The 18,642-nt window shown below is 40.7% G+C and overlaps 1 protein-coding gene across 1 annotated transcript in view; it reads left to right on the top strand.

Moving 5' to 3' along the window:
• Positions 1 to 18,642, top strand: part of SV2C (synaptic vesicle glycoprotein 2C) — a 226,014-nt gene that overhangs the window by 99,812 nt on the left and 107,560 nt on the right. The window contains exon 3 of the mRNA XM_037000252.2: positions 9,109 to 9,289. Within this exon, the coding sequence (XP_036856147.1) occupies positions 9,109 to 9,289 (181 nt within the window). The remainder of the gene's footprint in view (positions 1 to 9,108; positions 9,290 to 18,642) is intronic.

Below are 18,642 nucleotides of genomic sequence, written 5' to 3'. Positions count from 1 at the left end.
AGCTACAGAATTAATTACCACCTGCTCCATTGGCTGGCTCAGTGATGGGGGTCATCGAAGAGAATGTTCAGTTACCACTCCTCTCCCTAAGCACAGGTCTTAGAGTGGGGAAGCTGGGTGAGCAACTGATATGTTATATCCTTGGAGCACCACAAAGTGAATCTTTAATGCTCTTGATACCTAAGACTTGTTTATTGCTTTGAACACCAAGTGGGCTGCAATTTTTGGGGCTTGCAGAACCATACATGCAAAAAAATATTTTAGTATCTCTTTGCTTATCCAGTGGGCATGCTGTATACCAGCCATTTGAAGAAAAATATAAGAGAATAGATTGCATTTCCGTCTCATACTCCACTTCTGCATTTGGCCCACTGGGTGCAGTGGAAGTATCTTTGGGCCTTCATAGGCCATGCCTGGGTGGACTTAGGGAACAAGTAGTAATGTCGCTTGATATGGCCTTACCTGCGAGCAACTTTCTCAGTCTCTGCCTGAACCAACAAATTTTAAGTCAGAGTTTCCAAATGTGAAAGTCAGAGATGTGGCGTAAGCTATATCTGGTATTTACAGTGCCTTCTAGCAAAGTGAGCTGACTTTTGTTGCATATGTTCTCCATTGCAAATTAGAAACTTTTTTTTTCCATTTATATATATGCCTTTGATATTATTTTCTTTACTTTTATTTGATTTTGTGAATATTCACAGATGCATTTGAACATAAAGTGGCCCTTACCCATGGCTACAAAAAATAATATCCAGAAAAACTGAGGGGTTGGTTTTAGGAAAAGCCTATTAGTCGTTTATTTAAATAGTTTCACGCTGCAAAAAAAATCAATAGTTTTCAACTTGAGATTTAAAAAAATAGAGCCAGTACTGTTGCAGGTGATTTCTCTTCACAATTTGAATCAAGGGAGGCCAGAAACTTTCATTTCACTTTCTATACATTCTAGAACTCACCCACTTTCATCCTGTCATCTCTTTTCCATCACCATTTCCTTCTCTCCTTTTCTCTCTTTCCCTCACACCAATAGGCATATAAGTTGTTAGTTGGTTTTTATTGAACAACTGTTTCACTCTATGCTAAGGGCTTTATCCCATTTAATCCCTCAAACACCTGGAGGTATGTATTATTATTAACCTCATTATGCAGCAGAGAAGACTGAGGCTCAAACAAATTAGGTAACTTACCCAGAATCAAACAGCCAGTAACCAGCAGAGCAAGGATTCAGATCTAGGCCATACGTCTTGAAAGCCTGGGCTCTTAACTGTTTGCTGCCTGACCCAAAGTTCAGAGCAGTAAACAGTAGTGGAATGACTATAAAGGATATTGCATTTGGTTCAAAACAAAAGAAAAAAATACAGTTCTTCCTCAATTTCAACCACCCCTGCTTTAATAATGGTTCCACTTCTCAGCACATTCAGTGAAAGAATACAACAAGACAAGTACTGAACTTGAGAATTTATGTTACCATTTCTAATTCAAGTACAGAGTTTGAAACCAGTAATGAGGAAAAATAGCAAATTATAAAGTGGGAGATACCACAGGCTTCTTTGCATTGCACAGGTGCAGGGACGACTGAGGAGGGACAGTGGTCCCTGCAATCGGCCTTGTATGGACTGCAGTAGAGTGTGGCTGAGGGATGGCCACACTCACAGCCACCTTTTGGGTGTCCAGGCACAGTGACCACAGGGTAGCAGCTGTGACAGCTTCCACATCAGTGGATAGGTAGGGAGGATCCATAAGAAGCCAGCAATGAAGAGAGGTCACCCACACCATCCCCCAACAGATGAAAGAGAAAGGCCAGGCCAGCTGAGTAGAGCTGACCAACACCTAGTCCAGCCCCAGCAGCTGCCACAGGAAGAAGCTGAAAAATCAGCCTGGCAGGGATTTTTTCCCAGGATAGAGTGAAAAAAAAGGAATCTTTATGAAAATGAGGGAGAGGCATTTTTAGAGTATAACAATGAAGCAAAACTGAAGGAACAAAATGGCAGCAGACTCAGAGACTCCAAGAATAAACTAGTGGTTACCAAAGGGAAGAGGTGTGGGAGGGCGGGTGGGGAGCAAGGGATAAGGGGTTTGAGGGGTATTATGTTTAGTACACATGGTGTGGGGGATCACAGGGAGAACAGTGTAGCACAGAGAAAGCAAATAGTGAATCTGTGGCATCTTGCTGCACTGATGGACAGTGACTGCATTGGAGTATGGGTGGGGACTTGATAATATGGGTAAATGTAGTAACCACATTGTTTTTTCATGTGAAACCTTCATAAGAGTATATATCAATCATACCTTAATAAAAAGTTAAAAAAACAATGAGCAAGAGGAAGGTTGAGAATGCTGGAATTGACCTTTAAAGAGATGCTGTTTCCAGTGTTGCCTTCAGTAATAAGATAAACCAGTTCGTGAATAATTTGTGGCTATTCAAGTGGCTATGCAGACCTGATTTCTTTAAGCACAAAGCATGTCTTCAGGGGGCTTCTGAGTCAAGGAAAAACCATTATTTGATTAAATCTGGACTAGTAATTGGTCGGTTAATGGAAAAGTTAGTTAAAACAGGAAAACATACAAAATACATATATAAGTATAGACTTAAACAATGTGTTTTAACATACAAGCACTCACTCATGTGGGCCATCTTTGCAGGAGCAAAGACTCGTTTGTGTAGGGATCTTCAAGCTGAAGGTACCCTGTCTTTTTTGCATCACCACAGCCATTATGTGACTTTGATTTTCAGTTTTAATTCCCTTTAAGTGGTGTGAGGACTTAAGGACATGTATGCCTCAGTGTGAGCACAGAATCTTTCATTGTTATGATTTTTCTCAGTCTTTTAGAGTTGTATTGCTCACATTTATTTAGTAGTGGTAATTTACTTTTGCAACTCATCTTCCCTAAGTCTCCATAAACTAGTTTACACTGAAATAGCTGTCATTCTTTTTGCACTCATATTTCATTATTTATGTAACTGATGTTTAAGTACATAATTAATAACAAGCATAATCACATAAACTGGGTGGGTATGATGATAGTAAGCCTGAAAGTTTTGCTGGTAGAAGCAGAAGGAAGATGAGTGAGTCTAAGGAAGAAGTTCAAGGAAATAGTTTTCAGTGTTGGTGGGTGGGTTGGTTAATCTACTGAGTTGGTTAAGTAAAAATTGGTTAAGTGGGCTTCTACTGTTGGCATGATGTAGGTTTGGGGGAGAAAACTTTTTGGGTAAATAAATGAATCTGCCTTCTGTGGAAGGAGTAATATTTAAAAACAATGAGCATAATTCAGGCAATGAAGTATTTTTTATTAATTCTGTGAATATGATAGGTCATACTGTATTATTCTTTTCAACAATTTCATTGTTGTGAAGATTTAATTTTTTTGGACTTGGAATTACAAATTTATTTTAACCTAAGAAAATCTTATGAAAGGCAACTGCAAGCACTGCCTCCGGGAGATTATTTATCATTGAATTCAGAATAGCACCACAGAATGTTTTTTGTTGGAACTCAATTTGTAAATAAATGGTGAAATGAATTATAGAATAGTGCATTAGCCATGGATAACTGAAATGCTTAAAACAATTATTAAATACCTACTGGCTAAAATTTACCTTGAGAAAAACACTATACACCACTTCTTAAAATTGTTCTGTTTAGTTTAACTGTGGTCTAAAATAGTACTGAGTGAAAAGATGTGCCCCCGTAGGGACTGTCAGAAAGAATCAAAAGCAGCTTAGCAAAGCAGCAGAAATGGTGATGTGATATTTGTCAGGGGAAATGAGGGCACGATGAAATAAAATGGTATCAGCCTTCATGTTAGAACAGACCTAAATGGGAAAGTCATGCTTGAGGCCTCTCCTTGTCTCCCGAGAGACTGACAGGCTGGGCGGGGAGAGGGCGGAGCCCATGCTGTGGCAGGAAGAGCAGGGCGGGCCTTAGGTCAGGTTCAGCCCCTGAAAGCCCTGCTGAATCAAATCTTCATTGCATTTGTGAAAGGACCCAGGAATCAGAGCCTGGCCTCTTTTGGCACTGGGGGTCCACCTCTAGCTAGTCCTGAGGAAGACAGACCCAAGAAGAGGCCCAGAGATTCTGCTTGCCTTTTAGAAATCTCCAGCTCCTGTAGGAGAGCTTGCTTGTTCCATGTCTTCAGAATCAAAGCATTCCATAGCCTGCATGTCCTCCACTCAAATATATATTAGGCAAATACAAACTCTAAGTCAAAAACATATTAGAGAGGTTCTGAGTTATAATTGAAAATACACCATCCTAAAAGTACTTTCAAGTCTCCAAGGGCATATATCATATGCAGAACTTGTTCCCATACGGAGTCTAAGTCTTTAGGTCCAGAGTGGTGCCTTCTAGTCTGTATTCCTAGCAAGCTTCCCAGGCTGCCTGCGCTGTTGGCCCAGAGGTCAGACTCTGGGGAGCAAAGATCCGGAAGACCTGGTTTCAGGTACTGGCTTCTCACAGCCTCAATATTCCCACCTGTAAAATAAGGGACTTTGGACTGAAATACCATTTAATTCTGAGCAGCAGCAGTGTCGTGAGGAGTGGAGAGCAGAGAAGACTGGTTTGTGTGAAGATTATATTCCTGCTCTGAGTTTTATGGACTCCCCATTATAACACTGTGAAGACAGAGTGGGAATATGAAAACAAGCGAGGTGGCAAATGCAGTTTGTATTCTGATAATTTCAGAGTGTTTCCAGTGTTATTCACATCGTGCCTTTGCTAATATTCAAAGATCTGGCTTTAATTATGTCACACAATCAACAAATGAATCTTCTAATTGTGCTATTTCTCTCAGAAAAGCTGTGAGGTGGGCTTTAGTCTGTCCACAGGATGCCCAGTGGGACAGTCCGATTACCCAGGAATAATCCAACATAGGCCCCCAAAATTTTTACCTTTAGATATGAAACATAGTTTTAACTAGAGTGGAAGTAAAGATACAGCTTGATAATACATTTTTTTTTGCTCATCAGTTTTGGAGGAATTTAGTACCAGTTTGAAATCTTTCGCATCCTTCTCAGATTCTCCCTTCTCAGTGAAACCTTCCCAGAGGCCATGGGCAGAATTAACAGTCACCTATTATGCCTCCAGAGGGGGTCAGCATCTTGTTGTTGGGCTCATTCAGTTATGCTCCTATTGTCTTCCTGTCTCACTTGAGGGTTTCAGCCATGGACAAGTTCACTATGGATTCAGTGAGACCGAAAAATTACAATGGAACATTGTGGGTAAAAAGGGGCTGATACCAAGCTTTCTTCTCATGGCCATAGGTCGAGCACTAGAATCCCATTTGCCTCCATCTCTGTGTCTGGCTCAGCCTCTGCCCTACACTTTGCCCTTGCGTCCAGCCTCTGCTCTTCTGTCTCCTGCTCTATTCCCTATGCTCTGTTCTTAGCACCCGGGAGCTCTTTTTATAGCAATACTGGCAGTAATGGCTTATTGCCAGTGGGTATACAAGCATGCGCCTGCACAGTGAGCTAAGTATTATATCATCACATGTATACAATGGGATTAAGTGAGGATCCTGGCTATGGAACTTCCATTTTTCCCATACTCCCTCACTGAATTATGAACTCCTTAAGCTGTCCTGATGGAATAGAGAGTTCGAGAACTTGGAGGCCCAGTATTTGAATGCACACTTCACTGGTCTGTCCTGGTCCTTTGTCCCCAGGAGGCCATGGAAAGTCATTGTCTGGATGCCACTCTCTGTAGTGGTCATGATCAGATAGGATTGTTGGGAGGGTGACATGAAATAATGGGTGTGAAACTGTGTCCCTCATTCCTGGGTTACAGTAAGCATTGGATAAGGTTTTGTTAAGTTTTTCCTCCTCTAAGGTCAGGTGTCATGACTTACAAATCGTTATATTTCTAGCATTTCAGGAAAAGCCATGTACAACAAGTGCTCAATAATTCTTTAAAATGACTTTAGTATCTTCTCTTCCTGGTGATTGGGATGTATTTACTTTAGACGTAGAAATAATACAAGATGGAGAGATAACTCTTTGGTTTTCCCCTGCTTGCTTTTTTCATATACTTTCCTGAAACATATGAAATGTATTTTGAAGTAGTTTTTAAAATTCTGACATAAATTCATTTCTGGTTGGCTTAGTTTAGAAATCCTAAACACAAGAAGAGGAAAGATGAACATTACCTAGGAAAACAAAAGACCTATATTTAACAGGTAATCCCTATAGGGTATCCATTTTTATTTATTTATATGTATAAACTTTCTAGGAGAATTAGAAAACCAACAATTGATAATAGTTACCTTGGGAAGAGGCTCAAAGGTGGGAAAGATGGAGACCTTTGTTTCATTTTATAAATTTCTATGTGTTTTGAATTTTTGGCCATGTAAGCATATTTGGGCTTTTAAAAATTAGTAAGGATATGTGGGGAATTGAAGGATAGACCATTTTTATTTTATGCTTTTTATATACTGAAACCCCAGATAAGTATATTTTAAAATTTTATTTTCAAAGGGCTTCAGTACAAGGTGCTGATGATAAATGAGGGTTGTCTGCCCTTTGTCAAGTCACTAAGCTTTTGTCATAACAGGAGTGAAGGACAAGCTCAGCTCCTTCAGCCTTTACTACCTCTGAGCTTTTAAAAGTGCCTGAAATTGGGTTGTGTCCTCATGCTGCTGCTGGGTAGGAGAAGTCCAGCATCAAGTTATGAACCTTTCAAGTGCTAGAGTTCATCACCTCGCAAAGCTATGATCCAGCCTGGTGGAGACGAGGCTGCAGGCAACTCTCAAGAGGGGAACAGGAGGAGATAGAAACCAGCCAGTGGGAGCTTATCCCTCCTGCTCCAGTAAAGCAAGGGAGCTGCCCTCTTTGGAACACAGAGCAGGAGTCTTCATAGCAAGATACTGGACTTTTCATTTTTACTCTGGCACCACTGGGCTGTTCTCAGCATGACCCCTCACCCCCACCAAGGATTGGGGATGTGCCCGTTTAGAATGTCTGAGAACAAGTAATGCACCCTTGTTTGATATATGCTTGGCAGATGAAGGAGCCTTTCCTCCTACCTCCTGTCTAGCATTTTCTACCACCAGCCACCCTCAGGTTCTATGAGGGTGGTATTCAGCACATTTGAGGTACTGCTTTCCATTCTAGGTGGGACCACCATCCAGGGGTCCAGGCAAACGGGGATATTTGCTCTAGAGAGCAGCCAGGATTGTTAAAGAAATTGTAACCAAGTTATACATAGAACTGCTGACAGGCTGTAATGTGGTCACCACTCACTTTTCTGTGGTCAAATAATTAACTTCTCTGTACCTAAGGTTTCTTGCCAATGAACTGAGCTTCCATAATATTAACCACAAAGGGCTGTCTAGAGGGTTAAATAAAGTAATTCATGCCAACACTTTGAACTATTAAGGGTTCGGCAAGTGCTAGTGACCATATTTTGTTCCTGGGGCTGGAGCTACAAGAAATGTTCCTCAGTCTTTAGATTTCAGTAGCCACAGGCCACTCCTGATCTGTGGGAGGCCACTTTCTGACTTCTAGGCATTTTTAAAGACATAGATATTATTATGAAGAAGCCTAGCATATGCTGCATATGCACTTTTCTGGGGGAATCGGGCTGCTTTTGGAATTCCTTTGCCTTGTGCCGATCCAGTCTTTAAGTTGTCTTCTGGACATGCACTGGCCTCATGATACGAGTAATCTCTTGATTGAGAAGGATGATCTGTGTATGGGCAGCCCACAGTGCAGAGAAAAAAACGCCATCCCTCCCAGACAAAGAATGACCGCCCACCTCTTTGTAGTACCCGAGTCTAAATAAAAAGAGCTTTTCTTTGGTCGTATGGTACAATTGCTCCCGCCTTTCCCCTTTTGCTGCAGCTTTCTGTCCTTGGCTGTCCATGAGGAGCAGCTGCATGTCACTGATGTGTGGTTCACCAGACTACCACACCTTCTCCTTCTGATTCTCATATTGATCCATTAAGTGTGTCAAGGAAATGAATTCAGGGTGAATGTTTAAATGGGGTATTTCCCAAACGAATCTAAGGCAATAAATAAACCAGCCTTTTTTTTTTTTTTTGCTTGTCACTTAGATGCTGCTGAGTATCTTGCATGTGCCTTTGAAAAGGGACTGTTCAGATGGTGTTTTGGTGAAGCAAGGGAAAAAGCAGAAATAGATGAAAGATGTAGTAGCAGCTTTTTTTAACACAACATCCAAATATAACAAACTTCATTTCCTCTAGACACTGCACATCCTTTTAGAAACCACCCTGAAATAACATTTGCCATATCTAATATTATTTCATCCTGAGAAAGATTCTGGACAGGGCTTATGGGGGACCTGGTAATTTAGAAGCAGCAAGTGAATTTAAAAATTCAAGTGTATAGCCTCAGTGATGCCAAGAGGGACATCTATCTGGCTCTCTGTTTTCCGTGTTTCCCTTAGGGAGGCAGAGTCATCCATGAAAATAACAATTTTCAAACCACTAGCAGCTATTTCCCTTTCCTTAGCTCCTTAAGCTCCGTACTCCAAGAAAAAGTCTTCTCTAATGAGCAGAGTTTAAAACTATTTTAAGATTAACTCTTGTAATCTCTAAACCACCTTCTCCAGTTTCTCCTCCTTCCTGAGGAAGGGCCTGGGCTTTCATTAGGGACCAGAGAGAAAGAAGCTGCGGGATCCTCTAGCAGGTCCCTAAGAGTCTGGTCCTGGCCTGGGTCACCTGCTGCAGGCAGAGACTTGAGACAGGCTGGGGGATCCATTTTTACCTGGGAGCCCTGGACTCAGGCTCCCATACTGGCCTTGTCATGGTGCCAGGCAAGGCCTTCACACCAAAGGTGACGTGACTGCGAGTAGCCTCCAGGACTGGTCCGGGTGGAGACTTCCTATGCTGCCCGCTGTGTACCCACCCCCAGGAGGCTGGAGAGAAGGTGACTGTTGTGTCTTTTGCCCTTGCTGTTGGCCAGGCAGCCAAAGATAGCCACAGAGCTTCCTTTCCAATTTGAAAGCTGATTCGTGTGTCCTGAAGGATATATATATATATTTTTTTAATTTTCTCTTGCAAAGTTCTGGAATGTATTTTGTCCCTTGTCCATTTGCAATTACTTGTGTCATTTACTCACAATCTCTGATGTGTTTCTTTGTTTTCTGTGTGTTGCAGGCAGCTTAGTGTACCTCGGGATGATGACAGGGGCATTCTTCTGGGGAGGCCTGGCAGACAAAGTGGGAAGGAAACAGTCTCTTCTGATATGCATGTCGGTCAACGGATTCTTTGCCTTCCTTTCTTCATTTGTCCAAGGTTATGGCTTTTTCCTCTTTTGCCGCTTACTTTCTGGATTCGGGTAAGGTTTTCTCCATACTTTATAGCAATATGTTTCTTTTTAATAGTCGTATGTGCTCCCCACTCCAAAGGACCTCATTGCCAAGAAATTATCCCTTAACACATCTCCTTCCCCAGCTTCACATCAGCCTTAGAAGCCACACTACTGGTTCTTAGAAATATAATTATTGACTTTTAAATCCAAAATAGAAGAGAACACATGTCTATGTTCTTGTCATTGATTCTTTTAGTATTTTATTCATAGGAAATGAGTATTGCTTTAAATGGAATATTTTTTCTATTGTTTCTATTACAATTGCAAGTTGAAGAAAAGTTGTAATTTCTGTTACAGATTCAGAAATGTGTTTTTCTTTTGAAAATTTAAGGAAGAAATAGCTCTGGTCCTACCTATTATGATCTGATTAAAGGTTCAAACCATTCAAGCATGCACTTAAATCCAGGATGAAAGCATCTCAAGTAAATGTTGTTTTATTGATCTATGTTAACAGCATATTTAATTAGGTAGGAGGCTTGTTTCTTGAGATGTATAGGTTCTTTTGTAAGTTCATGAATTCTGTTGAATCAACAAAAGTGTGCTATCCGCCAAGTGCAATGGCCTAGTACCAGAGTCCCCCTTATCTGTGGGTGATACTTTCCAAGATCCCTAGTGGATTCCTGGAACCATAGAAAGTACCAAACCCTAGATATACTATTTTTTTTCCTAAACATACATACCTCTGATAAAGTTGAACTTATAAATTAGACAGAGATTAATAATAACTAGTAATAAAATCAAACAATCATAATAATATACTGTCATAAAAGTTATGTGAATGAGGTCTCTCTCTCCAAGTATCTTATTGTACTGTACTCACCCTTGCTCTTGTGATGATAGATGATTAAAATGCCCACATGATGGGATAAATTAGGTAAATGACATAGGCATTGTGACATTGTGTTAGGCTACTACTGACCTTCTCACCGTATGTCAGGAGGGTCCTGCTCCTTGACTGCAGTTGACAGCAGGTAACAGAAACCAGGAAAGCAAAGCCACAGAGAAGGGTGACCACCATATAGCAACGGTTTTGTCATTTCCTTTAAAGTGCTTGAAGCACTTATTACTCTACTAAGTGAATCCACAGTTTAGGAAAATCCAGTAGCTCGATTAGGAGAATCTAAGATTTACCTATAAGGAGGGAAAAAAATAGTAAAATATAAAATTTCTGATTCAAGCTTAAGAACTTTATTGTCACTATGCATACTTCCTGAGGTACCCAGTACAAGCTGAACCTATGAAGGAGACATAAGTAAAAGGGAAGGCGACAGTACAGGGTTTTGAATTTGAGAAGCATGTCAGTTGTGGTTGTTGATGATAGGGGTACCCACCAAACAAAACAGTTTTGCCAAAAAAGGTCAGAGAACTGCAACCTGTCTTTCTTAATGACACACAGTAGTACTCTAAAATCAGAGCTAAGATTAATAGAAATATAAGACATCAGGGAGAAAGACTGTGTAAGTGGGTTACCTAAAGAGTACAAAGTTTTCCCCATACAGACTAATGGATCACTTTTATAATTCATTCAAAATATTCTTTAATTTTTATATTATTTTCTGCCAAAGATTAGTGCACATATTGAGATGGGTGGATTATCCGCAGATTTTTCTGATATTCTTTTTTATCTTCTCATCGCCCCGTGTGTACTACATTCTGCACATAGTGGGCACTTTGCAAATACATGACTAAGTTGCACAAATTTCAGCTTTTTGTAGAGTGAAGACATCCCAGTAAACCAAGAGAGTTGGAAAGGTTGGGAAAGTGAAAAAATATTTTCCTTCGAAAAAAATGACCAGAATCAATAATTTGCTTTGTAATGCTGGAAGAACAGGGTTTTCCTCCACAGAGGGGTCCCTTGGTGCTCAGAGCTCTGTGTGAAGTTGGCTACCTCCACTGCTGCCTTGGGGAGGTAATTTGGCTCAGGGATTCAAGGAGCTGCAGCAGAGCTAATGCTGAGGAAGAGCAGGTGTCATTTGGGGCTCTTCCTTAAAGAACCTTCTCAGGGCCCATAGGATAAAATATTCTTGCCACCAGGAAGGACCAAGGAGCCCTTCTAATTTTTTCTGTTGCCCACATAATACCACTAGCATGTGAGGAAAAGCTAATAGCCTAAGTTCTGAACTTCCCAGTCCTTTCCATTTGCAGTCTCATCCTGGAAATTTCAGCAATATCCACAGACCTGAAAGTGCCCTTCTGTGGTCACATTATTATGGCAATCTTAACAGCCAGTCTGAATCATGATGTAGTCAACCTGATTGATTCAGGGAAAAGGGCCATTATGGTGGCTGCAAAGTACTCCAAATTAATGGACTGTCCAGAAGCTAATTCAAGGGCAATACAGAAGCAGAGACTGTTTGAATATATTCATGGTATTATTCCTCTTCCCTATAACAGACAAATCATTCTTGAGCCAGCAGCTAGGGCTGCTAACCTTTAGATACCATAATTTACATAGCAAAACACAGACTGTGTTTTGTTAACTCAGCTAGGCTCTATAAATTGTGATACCAGAGGCTAGCATTCTGTGCCTTCGTGAAGTTGGCACCATACTGGGAGATCGAGATCCAAGTCAACCACCCCTGCCCTTCACTGTGGAACCTGGGGAAAGTCACTCAGGCTCTCCAGCCTGATTCATCTTTCATACAAGGGAGATAATAGTACTTCTTATTCCTACCTTGAAGGGCGAGGATCAGGTGAGATAATATATTAGAAGTACAGGAAATGTATTACACATGGAAATGTAGGGTAATGTCTAGAAACATTCCTTCCTGGTTTGGCGTGTCTTCTTCTCCCTGTTCTCCCTCCCATTCGTTTAGCTAAGCTGTCCTTGCTCATTGCCTTAGGGTGACAGCAGGGAGATAGGGGAAAAGAGGCCTCTTTCTGGCTTTGAAATTTCAAGTCTTGTCCATGAGGGAAATGGGAAGGACTAACTATGGGCAAACAGCCTGGAAGGAAAGTGAAGTCGCACATCTCAGCTCTCCAGAACAGATGGGGATGCCCTGCGCTGGGGCAGGGTTGAGGGGGCAGTCACATAGGCTTTCTCACTTGGGCCCAGGTGGCAAAACATGCAGACCTTTGTGGGATCCAAGAAACTGAGGGGACCTAAGAAATGGTGTTGTTGAAGAAAATGCAGGACAGTGTCTTTCTTCCTTGGCTGAGCTCACTGAGCACCTTCCCTGTTTGTACCACATGCCATGCTGCCTCAATGCCAGGGTTTTCTCGGCTGCCCTGGAGTCCTCTGGGACACTCTGGGTCTCTGGGCAGTCTTGGCTGTCTCTGTTTACTCCAGTTCCATTCAGATTCAACTCAGAAAACATTGATGGCATTAGCTAGTTGATCATGGTGTTCCTAGAAGAGAAATAGGAAGTTTACTAAAGTCTTACATGATCTGTATAAGCAGAAGAGGTCTAGGTCAAGTGAACAAAAGTGTAACTGGAATCATAAAAACAGAGTCATGGCTTTCAGTCAGTTCCCAGACTTGAGCCCATTGACAGACCCAGACCTCCTTGAATGAAGGGGAGACTGGGACCTCTTGTGGAAGGGCCTTAGGTACATGACTAAAAATTTGTAATGTTAATCTTTCTCCCAGCCTTCCCCAAGGGATCTATGGCCTTCTACCAGGGTAACTGCATGAGGGAAAAGGAAATAATCAGATGTTTAGGGGCTTACTAGGCACTGGCTCTGAACTGACATGGATTCCAGGAGACCCAGAACTTCCTTGTGGCCCCCCAGTCACAGCAGAGGATTGGGGGAGTCATGCGATTAACAGTGTTAGCTCAGGGTCATCTCAAAATGCGTGCAGTGAGTCCCTGCATACACCCTGTGGTTATTTCCCAGTTCCAGAATGCATAATTGGAGTAGACATCACAACTGACAGATTCTCACACTGGTGCCTGGGTACCAGCTCCGTACCCTGGGAATTTCAGCAGGGAAAGAGAATTTCTGGGTCCCAATCCAAGCCCTTCATTTTACAGAAGAAGGTTTACTGATGGAACCAGGAATAACAGAGCTGGGACTTCAGTTGTAATGATGTCCTTTTGAAGTTGCCACTCTGTAAACAAGCAAACTGTGCATGCCGAATCTGAAGTTAAGATGCCTTCATGTTATCTTATTGCAGATGCCACAGGTTTCCAGCTACTCTATCTTATTTCATTGTGGAGGCATCATTAGCAGCACTGCCCTATATTTCTGCTTCTGCCTATAAAGGTGATTTGCAGGTGCTCTTGTTTTAGCCTGAGGGTTATGATTTTATTGCCTCTCAATGTGCTAGCCTCTTAATTTACCACACCAACTCATGAGTGTATTTTCTTAGAAACATGAGTATGTCCAGCTGCCATATTCCTTGTGACTTTAAATATTTATTCATTACAAAGAATGCTTTTCCTTCCAGGGACAAGAGTGTCCCTTGGGAGCAAGGAGGCATGCACCCACCTATTACTCACCTCTCACTTTCCTAAGTGGTCCCACACCAGGCACAGACATCCCATCTTCTCTTCTGTTACAGGAAATTAGAAAGATGAGAAATGAAGTTGACACCACTGATTCATTTTCATTGGCCCCCAAATTAAATTATTTGTTTCCAGCCACTGTTAATTATGGGAATGATAATGCTGCAGATGTTGGCAATGTCAGAGTCTGGAGCTCCTGCCTGAGGGCCTGGCCCTACTAAGCAGAAGGGTCAGGAGAAAAATATAACAGCAACAGAAATTAAAATGAAATTTCAGTGCCTCTGTATACTGTTCAGTGAATGAATAGTCATTCCTCTCTTTGCAAATGGAGCTTCACAAATGCATACGTCATAGCTACTTGGAATATCCATCCATTAACTGTGTCAAGTTATATAACCAGAATTCTGGGCTTTGTAGAAATGATCACTACTAATAGGAATTCTTCAGTGTTTTATATGTAGCGTCTCATTTATTCTTATGACATTTTAAAATAATTAAGTATGCAAAAATATGCCTTTTTTAAATTAGAAAAGTGAAGCATAAGTGACTTCTAAATGTTCAGTAGACACCCAGGTCTTCTGAGTTTTAGTCTAACTCTAAACTGTAAGGTGTTCTCTTCCAAGTAGCCTTTCTCTTAAGATATGTTTATGTTTATTTCTTTATAATATTGAAAAAAAGAAGATCCATTTAAAATTTTTCAAAACTTTAAAAATGTGTTCCATCAATATCTATATATGCTTGTCCTGTGAGAGGTTCTGTATAAGTGCTTCATAAATATTGACTCATTTAAACCTCATGGTGACCTTATGAGGAAGATAGTATTTCTGCCCATTTTATAGATGAGGATATTGGGGCACAAAGAGGTAGGCAGCTGTCCAAGGTCACAGTGAGTGGTGTAGTCATACACAGGCCACCTGGCTCCAGAGCCAAAATGCTCATAACCACAAGACTATCACACATTCAAAGAGAAATGTCTCAGATTCATACAACACAATGCCCAAAACATGATAGGCACTAAATAAACATTTTGAACAGATCAGTTCAGGGAGATCTCTGCCCAAGACAATTAGCATGGAAAGACCTTTCCCAATATGGAAGATGAGGCGAACAGACTAAATTATCTTTACTGTAAAAATAATTACAAATCCAAATTGTAAATAGTGGGTTAGTGTTTTCTTGGACCTGTGTTGTTCAGTGGGCCTCATGTAGTCACCAAGCACTTGAAATGTGGCCAAACTGAGATGTGCTCTAAGTGCAAAATGCACAGTGCTGGAATCCAAAGACTGAGTATCTATCAAAGAATTCATACTGTCTCATTAATAATTTTATATTGATTAAATGTTAAAATGACAATATTTGGATATAGTGAGTTAAATAAATATTAAAATTAACTTGACCTGATTTTTTTTGCTTTGTTTTAATACCTTTTCTAGAAAGTTAAAAATTATATATGTGGGTCACATGGTATTTCTATTGGCAAGAACTGTCTTAGACAATGCCCTTTATGAGAATTTCCAACATAAAGGTTGACCTTTTGGATGCACACTTTATTTCCCAGTATACCTTTTGGCAAAGGTTCTGTTGATCCCCAGTGAGAAATAACAGTAAAAAATCTTCCAGACTCACAATGTATAACTGTAAAAAATTTTCATATGCGCGCTTTAGAGTTGACTCTGTGCACTCCTTCCAGGCAGGGACTTTTGTTTTTCATGCCTGCACTTCCAACAACTGGTGGGGGCATGGATGGGGGATGATGGATGGATGGGAAAATGGCAGGTGGGTAGGAGGGTAAGTGCAGGGATGGAAGAGTATACACAGGTACAGCAAGTGGCTGGAAAAGTCTGCATCTTTTTGTCATTATTTCTCACTGATCAGTCATTTCTAATCCTGATCTATGACTAGGCCTTGTCACCACATTACTGCCAACTGGCCCCAACCTAACTGCCAACATGGGCTCGGGGATTTGTATTGAAGTTCTCTCTTCCTAGAAACACAACTTCTACCTGAATGATATGCTTACATCTCAATATTTTTTCAGTAGTCAGGTTTTCTAATAATTATTCTACCCACCTCATATAATATTGAGAAAAATGCCCATATTAAATCATATTTTTTAATCTGTGGTTCTGGTGGCTGGAGGACTAAAGCTGCCCAAACCACCTGTCCTCGCTCACTGTCCGTGGGCAGAGGAGATGGATTCCCGTTCTTGATTTGATGATTGGTTTTCTCCTGTTTCTACTTTGACTGCTCATAATAAGCATGTGCCTCCTAATCAAAACAGCAATCTCATTTTCTGTGCACACGCAGCCCATTCATAGACCACTAGCTCCATGTGCTTTCAGCCAGGAGGCACCCCTTGCAACAGTGTGATACCTGCATGAAAAGGAAGTTACTGAAAAGTCCATCTTTGAGGCTGCTGCTTTAACTGTTTGTTTCTAGGTCTAATTTAAAACATAATGAATTGGTTCCAAATTGCTATGCAGCTAGCCTGGCAGTTCGGTGTATTACTTCTGTTTCTGTTGATCCTGAGCAACTATTAAAAGGGTATTTTTCACACAAGTTATTTGTATTGTGATTCCCAGCATAGACCACACCATTCACTATTCTTTTATAAGCCCATAATACTTGTCTTAATAAAAGCCTCCGGAGTAAGCTCTTGGTAGACTGTGCCCTTTGCTTATTATCTATATGGAACACACAACTTTTCAATGGTGGTTCAACTTCCTCCCTAATTATATTCTCACATAATGCCCCATTTCCACTGGGAAATGGGAAATGGAAGATTGAGATAAAGGACTGTTTGACAAGCACATGGTGAAGTAAGTTAGAATGAAATTACCCTTCATTACGTCCTGACTGGAGAATTACAACAAAACAGAATTACTCAGTAGAATCCCTCCTCAGGACAAGAAGTCATCAGACATTCCAGAATTTCTCCCAGAAAATGTCATTCTTCAAGCCATTTTAAGCACAATTACTCTTTCTATCTACAACCCCGCCTCTTTTATTGCACAAACCTGTGCCCTCCCCGTATTTGCCTCAATAGCCAGCATAAATCAGCATGATGAGGTACAGGGACAAACCCATCCCGCAGCACCACATGACCTGGAGTAATAGGTGTGGCTGTGAAATTTACAGGCCTTAAGACAGTCAGGCTTCCCCGTTTCTGAGTGATATTTGTGCAGATAGGAATTTTTGGTGCCTTCCTTCATCCTGCTATGCTAAACTGATGTGCCTAAGGTGTCTCATGTTCCCAACAGAGAAATTTTGTCTGTAAAACTGACACGCCCTTTGCCTTACGTAATATCCCACTTGTGAATTTGTCTTAGATTATTGAAGAAAATAAATGTGTTTCATGACATTCACCAGATGCCAGCCTTGAGTTTATGCACAACTTTTAAGGTATTGTGCATGTGTGTGTGTGTGTGTGTGTGTGTGTGTGTATGAGAGTGTGTGTACACATGCATGTAGAATGGGATGGGAGGGGGCCCAACTTGTTCCAGAAATGTGTTTTAATTTGGTCTTTTTCTTCATATTTCTATAATTGAAGCTGCAAAAAACTAAAATTAATATGACTTAGGGAGTAACTCTAACTCAGAAATTCCAAATATCACTGTTCTATTTCATTTATTTTCAATCTGGCTAATCTTCCACCTAGGTAGAGTGTGGATTTCAATTATGATTCCCTCTCTGCCTCCTTTTACAAGGATAATTAAGATCTGACCCTATTTGACAACTAGTAAAAGAGACTTATTATCCAAACCTGAGAAAAATTCTTTATAAGTGACCCTGATTTGAATGCTTTGTTTATGTAAACATTCTATTGAAAATGAACTTGAGCAAATTTCAGTAGCAGCTAACTGATCATTCTATAATGTACAGTAAGAAGGCCTCCATGTTAACTGAATTTAGAGATCAGGTAATGGAAAAGATAACCATCTTATGCCTGACATTATGGATTTTTAATGTTAAACAAGTTATAGCTTTCACATTAAATCGCCATTGCAGAAGTTTCTCTACCTCAGCAATGTTAATATTTTGGGCTAGATGAGTCTTTGTTGTGAGGGGGGCTGTCTTGTGTATCCGGGGATTTTTAGCAGTAGCCTTGGTCTCTACCCACTATATGCCAAGCAGTTGTGCCAACTAAAAATGTTTCCAGATGTTGTCAGATGCCTACTGGGAGAGGGGAAAACAAGATCAACCCTCTTTGAGAACCACTGATTCATGGGAATTTGAGAATTGCCATTGAAATATTCTTTTTATCTATTCATGTATTCTCAGACACTGTATCTTAGTACAATAAAACAAATAAGGAACTGTATTAACCCCTTACACAAAACAGTGAAATATTGCTGTAGAATTACAATGGGAAACTTAACTTCTTTTCTACTTATAAAAATGGGTGGGGGAGTGACATCTTTTTCTTCAACACTATTAGGAACAAAATTATATTGTAAGACATGAAAACTCTTTATTACTGAAATATTTTTATTGATGTTAATTATAACATCTGCAACACTTTTTTTGTATCATTAATCTACAATTACATGAGGAACACTATGTTGACTAGACTCCCCCCATCACCAAGTCCCCCCCACAAACCCCATTACAGTCACTGTCCATCAGCGTAGTAAGATGCTGTAGAGTCACTACTTGTCTTCTCTGTGTTGCACAGCCCTCCCCGTGCCTCCCCATATTATACATGCTAATCATAATGCCCCCTTTCTTTCTCCACCCCCATTATCCCTTCCTTCCCACCCATCCTCCCCAGTCCCTTTCCCTTTGGTAACTGTTAGTCCATTCTTGGGTTCTGTGATTCTGCTGCTGTTTGGTTCCTTCAGTTTTTTCTTTGTTCTTATACTTCACATATGA

The sequence above is a fragment of the Manis javanica genome, chromosome 1, assembly GCF_040802235.1.
Source record: "Manis javanica isolate MJ-LG chromosome 1, MJ_LKY, whole genome shotgun sequence".
Lineage (NCBI taxonomy): Eukaryota > Metazoa > Chordata > Mammalia > Pholidota > Manidae > Manis > Manis javanica.
This window is presented reverse-complemented; position numbering and strand designations above follow the sequence as displayed.